We start from the raw sequence: 13,288 nt of genomic DNA, 5'->3' as shown, positions 1-13,288 counted from the left end.
TTGCACACTCTCATTAGATGCTTCTATACATAAGATAGGGCCAGTCTGTTCATTGCGGCTCATATTCATGTGTTGTTTCCTGAAAGAACAGGAAAGAGTCTAAAACGGCTCCCAGTGGTCAGGGTGAGAAATTGAGAAATGCAAGATTTTTTTTTTTATTATTTGTAATGCAAAATATGATATGGAAAAAAGGATTTTAAAAAAGTAATTTACACATTAAACATTTCAGTTTTAGAGCAACATGGCATCTTCCTTACCTTCTGTCAGTCTGTGGTCCTTCTTTCCTTCCCAGTTTGTTTTCTGTAGATGTTCAGAAACTTTCTTCATCATAAAAACAGTCTTTATGGTGATACAGTAAATATTACGCAGGGAGGAGTGAGATGCAGCTGCAGTATTTGTGTCTGAGACTGCGCGCTGTGAGAGGGGAGAGAGAGCTGCATAGACAGACGTATTGCCGCTGTTCGATGAGCACAGCTCTTACATCACACCGCTAAATGCAAAATGCCTTTTTATCACTGTATTTGTATATTTTTGTAATGTGATGCCTACTTTTCTGCACTTTGACATAAATTTCCATTTCTTTTCTCATTTCAGGCTTCTGTGAAAACAGAAAAGGCATCAGAATGGAATATTCTCCGCGATGACTTCATGATGGGGGCGTCCATGAAGGACTGGGACAAGGACAGCGATGGAGAGGCGAGCGTAAAGCCGAAACCCCGGGCCAAAAAGGAAGATAGCGAAAGTGATTCCGACAGATAACTCCGGAGAGCTGAAGATAAAACCCTTATCTCTCCGCATCCGACACCAACAAACTCTTCATTCTGTGAATGCATAACCTTTCTGACATTACACAAATACCTTTTATAAAATATATATATATGCAAGCAGAAACAACGCAATCAAGTTTTTTTTTTTCGAACTGGAAGTGTCTCGAATCCCGAAATATTTTTCAAAATATCTAATTTTTCAATTTTATTTTTCCAAAATGTTTTGTGCAGTCAAAATAATGGCGGCTGCCCAATAGTAGTGATCCCCCCGGTGCCAGCGCTCGCGGAGTTTGTGTGTTTTTTTTAGCCTCAATGTCCGCGTCTTTCCCTTCCACAGCCGGTTAGAAGATGGGGGTAATACACTCGCGGGCATCACCTTGTGCGGTAGAGGTGTAGAAAACGTCTATACTCTTCCTGGCAGAGAGCGGAGGGCCTGGCCGGGCTTGAAACAGATTCCCGCTGCTGTGCTTCAAATTATCCTGCTTGAAAGTAACTACTTGGCTTTCGCGAACGTCTCTCCAAGGTTAGAAGAACAGAAAACAGCTTGACCTGCTTTTATCAAAGGCTGCCACGCTTTACAATTGGTACCTTGTGGGGGAGCATTGCTGCACCTTCGAGGCTGGGCCACTGTGCTTTGCATTGACGCGTTGCTACTATGTGTGTGATATGATCCATTAAAAGTTTAACCCTGAATCAAAAGTAATAAGTCTATTGCTCCCTGTTATCAAGCAGGAGGCTGACTGTAGTGTTTTGTGGGGTTAGACCGACAATAAACATAACTACGGCATTACCGTGTATGGCGGGCGGGCAATCCCTGCATGTTTATTGGCGGTCCGACAGCTGCGAAACGTTGGGCGGGGACTCCAGCATAGCACTAGAGCACCTGCGATACTCGACGTGTACCCAAGCACCCTGATCGAGAGGTGAACATGCTCGCCCATCACTACTTATGATCAATCCACAAGATAAGTCATCAGTAGAAGATAGATGGAGGTCCAACACACCACACCCCAACTGATCGGCTCCTGCATGTGAACGGAAGACCGCAGCGCTCCATGCACTGATCAGTGGCCACTGCTGAGCAATGTAGATCTGCTCGTACTGAGAAGCAGCCGCTAAAGTGTATACGGAGCTGTGGTGTGCTGCTCCGTACACTATACCATCCGCCTCCAGGGGTGATAACAGCTGACCGGTGGGGTGTTTGATCCCATCCATCTTCCATTGATCTAATCTCAGAATAGATGAACATTATAAAAGTACAGGATAACTCCATTAATTAAGCCACCATTTAAAAAGAATACACTATAATACTGCCCCCTATTTGCAAGAATATAACTACTATAATACTGCTCCTATGTACAAGAATATAACTACTATAATACTGCTCCTATGTACAGGAATATAAATACTATAATACTGCTCCTATATACAAGAATATAACTACTATAATACTGCTCTTATGTACAAGAATATAACTACTATAATACTGCTCCCTATGTACAAGAATATAACTACTATAATATTGCTCTTATGTACAAGAATATAACTACTATAATACTGCTCCATGTGTACAAGAATATAACTACTATAATAATGCCCCTATGTACAGGACTATAACTACTATAATACTGCCCCTATGTACAGGAATATAAATACTATAATACTGCTCCTATGTACAAGAATATAACTACTATAATACTGCTCCCTATGTACAAGAATATAACTACTATAATACTGCCTCTATGTACAGGAATATAACTACTATAATACTGCCCCTATGTACAAGAATATAACTACTATAATACTGCCCCTATGCACAGGAATATAACTACTATAATACTGCTCCTATGTACAGGAATATAACTACTATAATACTGCCCCTATGTACGAGAATATAACTACTATAATACTGCCCCTATGCACAGGAATATAACTACTATAATACTGCTCCTATGTACAAGAATATAACTACTATAATACTGCTCCTATGTACAGGAATATAAATACTATAATACTGCTCCCTATGTACAAGAATATAACTACTATAATACTGCCCCCTATGTACAAGAATATAACTACTATAATACTGCCCCTATGTACAAGAATATAACTACTATAATACTGCTCTTATGTACAAGAATATAACTACTATAATACTGCTCCCTATGTACAAGAATATAACTACTATAATATTGCTCTTATGTACAAGAATATAACTACTATAATACTGCCCCTATGTACAAGAATATAACTACTATAATACTGCTCTTATGTACAAGAATATAACTACTATAATACTGCTCCCTATGTACAAGAATATAACTACTATAATACTGCCCCCTATGTACAAGAATATAACTACTATAATACTGCCCCTATGTACAAGAATATAACTACTATAATACTGCTCTTATGTACAAGAATATAACTACTATAATATTGCTCTTATGTGCAAGAATATAACTACTATAATACTGCTCCATGTGTACAAGAATATAACTACTATAATAATGCCCCTATGTACAAGAATATAACTACTATAATACTGCCCCTATGCACAGGAATATAACTACTATAATACTGCTCCTATGTACAAGAATATAACTACTATAATACTGCTCCTATGTACAGGAATATAAATACTATAATACTGCTCCCTATGTACAAGAATATAACTACTATAATACTGCCCCCTATGTACAAGAATATAACTACTATAATACTGCCCCTATGTACAAGAATATAACTACTATAATACTGCTCTTATGTACAAGAATATAACTACTATAATACTGCTCCCTATGTACAAGAATATAACTACTATAATATTGCTCTTATGTACAAGAATATAACTACTATAATACTGCCCCTATGTACAAGAATATAACTACTATAATACTGCTCTTATGTACAAGAATATAACTACTATAATACTGCTCCCTATGTACAAGAATATAACTACTATAATACTGCCCCCTATGTACAAGAATATAACTACTATAATACTGCCCCTATGTACAAGAATATAACTACTATAATACTGCTCTTATGTACAAGAATATAACTACTATAATACTGCTCCTATGTACAAGAATATAACTACTATAATATTGCTCTTATGTACAAGAATATAACTACTATAATACTGCCCCTATGTACAAGAATATAACTACTATAATACTGCTTCTATGTACAAGAATATAACTACTATAATATTGCTCTTATGTACAAGAATATAACTACTATAATACTGCCCCTATGTACAGGAATATAACTACTATAATACTGCTCCCTATGTGCAAGAATATAACTACTATAATACTGCCTCTATGTACAGGAATATAACTACTATAATACTGCCCCTATGTACAGGAATATAACTACTATAACACTGCTCCCTATGTACAAGAATATAACTACTATAATACTGCCCCTATGTACAGGAATATAAATACTATAATACTGCTCCTATGTACAAGAATATAACTACTATAATACTGCTCCTATGTACAAGAACATAACTACTATAATACTGCCCTGCCCCTATGTACAAGAATATAACTACTATAATACTGCCCCTATGTACAGGAATATAACTACTATAATACTGCTCCCTGTGTACAAGAATATAACTACTATAATACTGCTCCTATGTACAAGAATATAAGTACTATAATACTGCCCCTATGTACAGGAATATAAATACTATAATACTCCTATGTACAAGAATATAACTACTATAATACTGCTCCTATGTACAAGAATATAACTACTATAATACTGCCTCATATGTACAAGAATATACTATAATACTACTCCCTGTGTACAAGAATATAACTACTATAATACTACTATGTACAAGAATATAACTACTATAATACTGCCCTATGTACAGAAATATAGCTACTATAATACTGCTCCTATATACAAGAATATAACTACTATAATACTGCCCCCTATGTACAAGAATATACCTACTATAATACTGCTCCTATGTACAAGAATATAACTACTATAATGCTGCTCCTATGTACAAGAATATAACTAATACTGCCCCCTATGTACAAGAATATAACTACTATAATACTGCTCCTATGTACAGAAATATAGCTACTATAATACTGCTCCTATGTACAAGAATATAACTACTATAATACTGCCTCATATGTACAAGAATATACTATAATACTACTCCCTATGTACAATAATATAACTACTATAATACTACCCCTATGTACAGAAATATAGCTACTATAATACTGCTCCTATATACAAGAATATAACTACTATAATACTGCCCCCTATGTACAAGAATATACCTACTATAATACTGCCCTATGTACAGATATATAGCTACTATAATACTGCTCCTATATACTCCCTACCTACTGTATCCTCACCCATCCCTTGTAGATTGTGAGCCCTCGCGGGCAGGGTCCTCTCTCCTCCTGTAACAGTTGTGACTTGTATTGTTCAAGATTATTGTACTTGTTTATTATGTATACCCCTCCTCACATGTAAAGCGCCATGGAATAAATGGCGCTATAATAATAAATAATTATAATAATAATATACAAGAATATAACTACTATAATACTGCCCCCTATGTACAAGACTATAACTACTATAATACTGCTCCTATATACAAGAATATAACTACTATAATACTGCTCCTATGTGCAAGAATATAACTACTATAATACTGCTCCCTATGTACAAGAATATAACTACTATAATACTGCTCCCTATGTACAAGAATATAACTACTATAATACTGCTCCCTATGTGCAAGAATATAACTACTATAATACTGCTCCTATGTGCAAGAATATAACTACTATAATACTGCTCCTATGTGCAAGAATATAACTACTATAATACTGCTCCTATGTGCAAGAATATAACTACTATAATACTGCTCCTATGTGCAAGAATATAACTACTATAATACTGCTCCTATGTGCAAGAATATAACTACTATAATACTGCTCCTATGTGCAAGAATATAACTACTATAATACTGCTCCTATGTGCAAGAATATAACTACTATAATACTGCTCCTATGTGCAAGAATATAACTACTATAATACTGCTCCCTATGTGCAAGAATATAACTACTATAATACTGCCCCCTATGTACAAGAATATAACTACTATAATACTGCTCCCTATGTGCAAGAATATAACTACTATAATACTGCCTCTATGTACAAGAATATAACTACTATAATACTGCCCCTATGTACAAGAATATAACTACTATAATACTGCCCCTATGTGCAAGAATATAACTACTATAATACTGCCCCTATGTGCAAGAATATAACTACTATAATACTGCTCCCTATGTGCAAGAATATAACTACTATAATACTGCTCCCTATGTACAAGAATATAACTACTATAATACTGCCCCTATGTACAAGAATATAACTACTATAATACTGCCCTAATATACAATACTATAATATATTATAATGCTGCCACTGTATAGCAATATTTTCTCACTTGAAATGATGATCTTTTATTAACACTATGATGCACTTGTAGCACTGAATTATGTTCTATAGTGTAATGTCTGCTTTACAGATAAGATGAGGGAGGAAGTAAAAGGACTCAAGATCTTCTCTTCCTATGAGCGATGGTATATAAAGGCCAGGAAGAGTGCAGTCTCGTTTCCCACACTTGTCCTTATCTGCTGCTGTTAGATGACCTCTGTCGAGGATCTGATGTCGATGTGTAAAGTGCGGAGAATGACTTCTCTTGTGATTATGGGAGATGGAAGGTCCTTATGGAGGATTACTACTGTTCTCCAAGTGACAACTTTAATTCTGGTGCTTAGCATTGAATAAGCCCTAAGATCAATGTGAGGGTAGATGATAACAAGTGTTGAAAAATGATCTTTTATTGTTTTGATGGTGTTTTATGTATTATTGAAGACCACTCTTGGAATCCAAGGTCAAGTAATTTGTTGGGTTGGTGGAGTCCTCCAAAGAGGCGGCACTGGAGCACCTTAGGTTCAAAGAGCACCTTTCCTTTAAAAACATCCATTTGAGCCAGGCAAATGTGGAGAAAAACCCTTAAAATACTCTAAAAGGAGTTCGCCAAGTTGGCAATGCCTTTTTGTTATAAAATCCCTTAAAAATATGCTTATTACAAGCTCTCTTGCAGTTGAGATCAACAATAATCAGCTGCAATATTCAAGGAAAGCCACTATCAAGCCTACAGTTTTGCTGCAGCACTTCTGCAGGTAACATAGTAACATAGTTAGTAAGGCCGAAAAAAAGACATTTGTCCATCCAGTTCAGCCTATATTCCATCATAATAAATCCCCAGATCTACGTCCTTCTACAGAACCTAATAATTGTATGATACAATATTGTTCTGCTCCAGGAAGACATCCAGGCCTCTCTTGAACCCCTCGACTGAGTTCGCCATCACCACCTCCTCAGCCAAGCAATTCCAGATTCTCACTGCCCTAACAGTAAAGAATCCTCTTCTATGTTGGTGGAAAAACCTTCTCTCCTCCAGACGCAAAGAATGCCCCCTTGTGCCCGTCACCTTCCTTGGTATAAACAGATCCTCAGCGAGATATTTGTATTGTCCCCTTATATACTTATACATGGTTATTAGATCGCCCCTCAGTCGTCTTTTTTCTAGACTAAATAATCCTAATTTCGCTAATCTATCTGGGTATTGTAGTTCTCCCATCCCCTTTATTAATTTTGTTGCCCTCCTTTGTACTCTCTCTAGTTCCATTATATCCTTCCTGAGCACCGGTGCCCAAAACTGGACACAGTACTCCATGTGCGGTCTAACTAGGGATTTGTACAGAGGCAGTATAATGCTCTCATCATGTGTATCCAGACCTCTTTTAATGAACCCCATGATCCTGTTTGCCTTGGCAGCTGCTGCCTGGCACTGGCTGCTCCAGGTAAGTTTATCATTAACTAGGATCCCCAAGTCCTTCTCCCTGTCAGATTTACCCAGTGGTTTCCCGTTCAGTGTGTAATGGTGATATTGATTCCCTCTTCCCATGTGTATAACCTTACATTTATCATTGTTAAACCTCATCTGCCACCTTTCAGCCCAAGTTTCCAACTTATCCAGATCCATCTGTAGCAGAATACTATCTTCTCTTGTATTAACTGCTTTACATAGTTTTGTATCATCTGCAAATATCGATATTTTACTGTGTAAACCTTCTACCAGATCATTAATGAATATGTTGAAGAGAACAGGTCCCAATACTGACCCCTGCGGTACCCCACTGGTCACAGCGACCCAGTTAGAGACTATACCATTTATAACCACCCTCTGCTTTCTATCACTAAGCCAGTTACTAACCCATTTACACACATTTTCCCCCAGACCAAGCATTCTCATTTTGTGTACCAACCTCTTGTGCGGCACGGTATCAAACGCTTTGGAAAAATCGAGATATACCACGTCCAATGACTCACCGTGGTCCAGTCTATAGCTTACCTCTTCATAAAAACTGATTAGATTGGTTTGACAGGAGCGATTTCTCATAAACCCATGCTGATATGGAGTTAAACAGTTATTCTCATTGAGATAATCCAGAATAACATCCCTCAGAAACCCTTCAAATATTTTACCAACAATAGAGGTTAGACTTACTGGCCTATAATTTCCAGGTTCACTTTTAGAGCCCTTTTTGAATATTGGCACCACATTTGCTATGCGCCAGTCCTGCGGAACAGACCCTGTCGCTATAGAGTCACTAAAAATAAGAAATAATGGTTTATCTATTACATTACTTAGTTCTCTTAGTACTCGTGGGTGTATGCCATCCGGACCCGGAGATTTATCTATTTTAATCTTATTTAGCCGGTTTTGCACCTCTTCGTGGGTTAGATTGGTGACCCTTAATATAGGGTTTTCATTGTTTCTTGGGATTTCACCTAGCATTTCATTTTCCACCGTGAATACCGTGGAGAAGAAGGTGTTTAATATGTTAGCTTTTTCCTCGTCATCTACAACCATTCTTTCCTCACTATTTTTTAAGGGGCCTACATTTTCAGTTTTTATTCTTTTACTATTGATATAGTTGAAGAACAGTTTGGGATTAGTTTTACTCTCCTTAGCAATGTGCTTCTCTGTTTCCTTTTTGGCAGCTTTAATTAGTTTTTTAGATAAAGTATTTTTCTCCCTATAGTTTTTTAGAGCTTCAATGGTGCCATCCTGCTTTAGTAGTGCAAATGCTTTCTTTTTACTGTTAATTGCCTGTCTTACTTCTTTGTTTAGCCACATTGGGTTTTTCCTATTTCTAGTCCTTTTATTCCCACAAGGTATAAACCGCTTACACTGCCTATTTAGGATGTTCTTAAACATTTCCCATTTATTATCTGTATTCTCATTTCTGAGGATATTGTCCCAGTCTACCAGATTAAGGGCATCTCTAAGCTGTTCAAACTTTGCCTTCCTAAAGTTCAATGTTTTTGTGACTCCCTGACAAGTCCCCCTAGTGAAAGACAGGTGAAACTGCACAATATTGTGGTCGCTATTTCCTAGATGCCCGACCACCTGCAGATTTGTTATTCTGTCAGGTCTATTAGATAGTATTAGGTCTAAAAGTGCTGCTCCTCTGGTTGGATTCTGCACCAATTGTGAAAGATAATTTTTCTTGGTTATTAGCAGAAACCTGTTGCCTTTATGGGTTTCACAGGTTTCTGTTTCCCAGTTAATATCCGGGTAGTTAAAGTCCCCCATAACCAGGACCTCATTATGGGTTGCAGCTTCATCTATCTGCTTTAGAAGTAGACTTTCCATGCTTTCTGTTATATTTGGGGGTTTGTAACAGACCCCAATGAGAATTTTGTTACCATTTTTCCCTCCATGAATTTCAACCCATATGGACTCGACATCCTCATTCCCTTCGCTAATATCCTCCCTTAAAGTGGGTGAAATAAGGTATTACATGGTGCACAATAAAAACAACCGAACTGTGTGTGTAATTCCCCGATAGTAATCAGAATATCCAAGTAAACTTTTTTCTAGTTTGGAAAACAGAATATTTCAAGTTCTTACGACCCATGGCAAAATCAACTTCGCTACTTCTGTATACCCCATCTTAATCCAGAGAATCCTCCCTTCTTAGACCTTATCTCATAGTATTAAAAAAAAAATGCTTTATGACTGTACGGAAATAAATCTCGCAATCTGCAGCCTCGTTAAATCCCCAATTATCAGGAGTTTGCTGTGCAGAGTTGCGGCTCTTTTCCAAGCCTTTAAACGACGCACGTCTCCTCGCAGCATTCGGCTTGTGAAATCTGGCTAGTCGTTTAATGATCTGGTCAGCAATTTTAGAAAGATTACTTCCTTTGTGTTAAGCAAAGCTTATCCGTGTATTACCAAAGAAAGGCAATCTAGAGAACAACCGCAAATTGTAAAAAGCTAACCGCATAATGTGTAACATTAAGCAGGAAATCTGAGACCAGGAAGGGCTGAGAAGTAACTTTCCAGGTGTCTCTGGTTTACAAAAACCATCTTTTTTTTCAAAGGAGAAGTCGGCATGCCATAACAATGTAGTAATACGCTAAACATTAACTCTAATGTGTTTACTTCTATCTCTTCCAACCTTGTGGGTTTTTTTTTTTTTTTTTAAAGAGGTTCTTCACTTTGGACAACCCCGAAGGGTCTCATGGCAAAAGCTTGATCGATCATACGGTGTGGTCCTGCTGGGATCTCCAACAATCAGGTGTATCAGTGGAGAAACCTTGCAGTTAGTGTTTGATTTGCTTACAGCACCATCATAGGAAACCTTAAGAATTATATACTGTCCGTCGACGTCATTGACTGGACTGGTCCTGCAGAGCGAGCGACACTCTTCATAACCTTTCTCAGGACCATAGCGCTCTCATCTAGTAGCAGAGAGTTCCATATGATGTTCTGCGAAAGTAGATTTTAGGGACTTGACAAACCCTTTACATACTTTATACTGCACCTCGATTTAGAGTTATCTTAGGTGTTATGTACTTGACCGTATCAAAAATCCACGTTTTGTATTTTTCTATAATATGGCTCATCTAGTCTTAGGTATTCTACCCTAGGATCAATGGTTCTAGTTGAGGTATGATACCTTTGGCTGCAAAAGATCCACTTTTATGAGGATCAGATCTCCTAATAGACTGGGGACTGCCTTGAAGAGACCGGGGAGTTCCAACTCCTATTCTGGACCTAATAAGAGAAGAAAGTTAACACCACTGTCAACCCTGGTACTGAAAAGTGACTATACCTTATCCGGTACACTCACTCTACCCTGGTGCCCTCCGTTTGGCAAGTTCAGGTCATCTTGCATCCACGGTGAGCAGTAGTAAGTCTGATCCCTGCCACCACCGGTTAGGAATAGGAAGCATGGCTTAGACTTACCACTACCCTGTGTATGCTACCATGGTTGTCATCGCGGATGTGGAAGACCAGAATGCCAGGGCAGGAGGCAGTGGATGCAAAAAAGGAGCTCACCAGTTAGATATATGACAAATATATTGTCACTATTCAGGGTGGAGGGTCGCTTTAAATTAATATTACATTTCAGTCTAGACCACAAGCACTAACTCCTTCACTAAGAAACTTTACAGGAGATGCCACCTATTAATGGCAACCGACGTTAAACCAATATCTGATATCATCAAGGGGTAATATGACTGGGATCATCTGACAAGTCAGAGACTCGTATACAGGCAGCTGTTTCACAGTCCATACATTTCATCTGTGTAGAACAGGGTCTGCATGATGCAGGATATTATATACACCGTATATTTGTGTTATTTACTAGACCTCCAGGGATATTGGATATTAACCCACAAATATTCAAGACGAGCATGGATAACGGATCAAATTAACCAGTGGAATATAAGGTAGTAATTAGAAACTAGCAAATAAATTGGCAGGAACCTGGTCCAGCTGCCACATCAGTATTCCATGGCCGCTGGACGGGAGTCCAGTTCTCATCTGGTGTCCATGGACTACTGATGAGACTAGTGGACCATTGTACAGCAAATCAATTCATTCTATAGGATTAACCAAAAATTCCCCCAGAGATGTTACAATAATGATAGACTTGATTCTGTAGGAAGATTGCTTTTGTGCAAACCTATATTGGTCTACTAGGGTCTTTCCCGCTGTTACTTTGATTGTATTCAGCCATCAGGTTGCTGGTCTTCCTCATCTCCTTGTTACTTGTATTCTTCCAACGATGATGTCCTTCTCCAGTGATTGCTCTCTTCGTAGATGTGTCCAAAGTAGGGAAGTCGTAGCTTGGCGATCTTTGCTTCGAGTGACATGTCTGGCTTGATCAGTTCCAAGATTGATTTGTTTGTTCTTCTTGCCATCTGTGGTAAGGTAACATCCTTCTCCAGCACCACTTTTCGAAAGCGTTGCTTCTTTATCGTAAAGGTTTTTCATCCATATGTTACTACAGAAAAGACGTACGAGCTGTGTTTTTGTCGCCAGTGAAATGATCCTCAATTTGAAGACCTTGTTAAATCATTGGGGGATGAAAATTTGTTTATTAGCTTTTGGGTTGTCATTAGTGATGAGCGAGTATACTCGTTACTCGGGTTTTCCCGAGCACGCTTGGGTGGTTTCCGAGTATTTATGACTGCTCGGAGATTTAGTTTTCCTTGCTGCAGCTGGATGATTTACGGCTGCTAGCCAGCCTGAGTACATGTGGGGGTTGCCTGGTTGCTAGGGAATTCCCACATGTAATCAAGCTGTCTAGTAGCTGCAAATCATCCAGCTGCGGCAAGGAAAACTAAATCTCCGAGCAGGCACAAATACTCAGAGACCACCCAAGCGTGCTTGGGGAAAACCCGAGCAAGGAGTATACTCGTCATCACTTGTTGTCACGAGTGTGTCGTGCCCTCCTGGTAGATCTGGGGTTAGACGATCTATATGTATTGTGAATCGCAGATCTTCCATTTAGCCTCTGTTTTGTTCCTCATATTAAATGGACTTTGTTTCTTTTGGCGCTGAAGACGTTAACGACTCTTGGTATGCTGGTTAGGGACATGCAGCTCCAACTCACATGTGCTCCTGACCTGCTTGTTTTCTCTCTATAAAACCTGGCCAGACCTTCTCATCTTTGTCTGTGAAAGTTTTACTTTCTGGCTTGCTGGAGTTGGTGTGCTGAAGTTGGAGTTCATAGTGCTGCTGGAGATTGTTGTATGCTGTTTTGGGTGTATGCTTTCTCTATTATCCTATTCTCATTTGGTTTCTACCTTCCTATACTTCTCTTTATTCCTCTCTACCCTTGGTGAGTGTTTTTGTATATAAGTTGCTTTTTGTTATCCCTGTTTCTTACCTGCATATACACTAACCTATTTGTACCAGACCTCCTAGTGTAGGGGGGTGACAGCCTAGAACATTAACAGGAGCACAGTACGATCGGAGACTCTGGTCTCTCTACCTTTAAGAATACCCCTGGGACAAGGATAATTAGGGTCCCAGTTTCATGGGCAGTTTTAGCCCCCCCTTCCTTACCGAAGACCGACATAGG

General features: G+C 38.4%; 1 protein-coding gene across 1 annotated transcript in view; it reads left to right on the top strand.

Moving 5' to 3' along the window:
• The window catches only part of RRP15 (ribosomal RNA processing 15 homolog), a 46,720-nt gene extending 45,247 nt beyond the window's left edge, over positions 1 to 1,473 (top strand). Inside the window, exon 5 of the mRNA XM_069768486.1 lies at positions 595 to 1,473. Within this exon, the coding sequence (XP_069624587.1) occupies positions 595 to 759 (165 nt within the window). The 3' untranslated portion in view covers positions 760 to 1,473. The remainder of the gene's footprint in view (positions 1 to 594) is intronic.
• The last annotated feature ends 11,815 nt before the right edge of the window (positions 1,474 to 13,288 follow it).

The sequence above is a fragment of the Ranitomeya imitator genome, chromosome 5 (genome assembly GCF_032444005.1).
Source record: "Ranitomeya imitator isolate aRanImi1 chromosome 5, aRanImi1.pri, whole genome shotgun sequence".
Taxonomy (NCBI): Eukaryota; Metazoa; Chordata; class Amphibia; order Anura; family Dendrobatidae; genus Ranitomeya; species Ranitomeya imitator.
The sequence above is the reverse complement of the archived record's forward strand: the minus strand, read 5'-3'. Positions and strand labels throughout refer to the sequence as shown.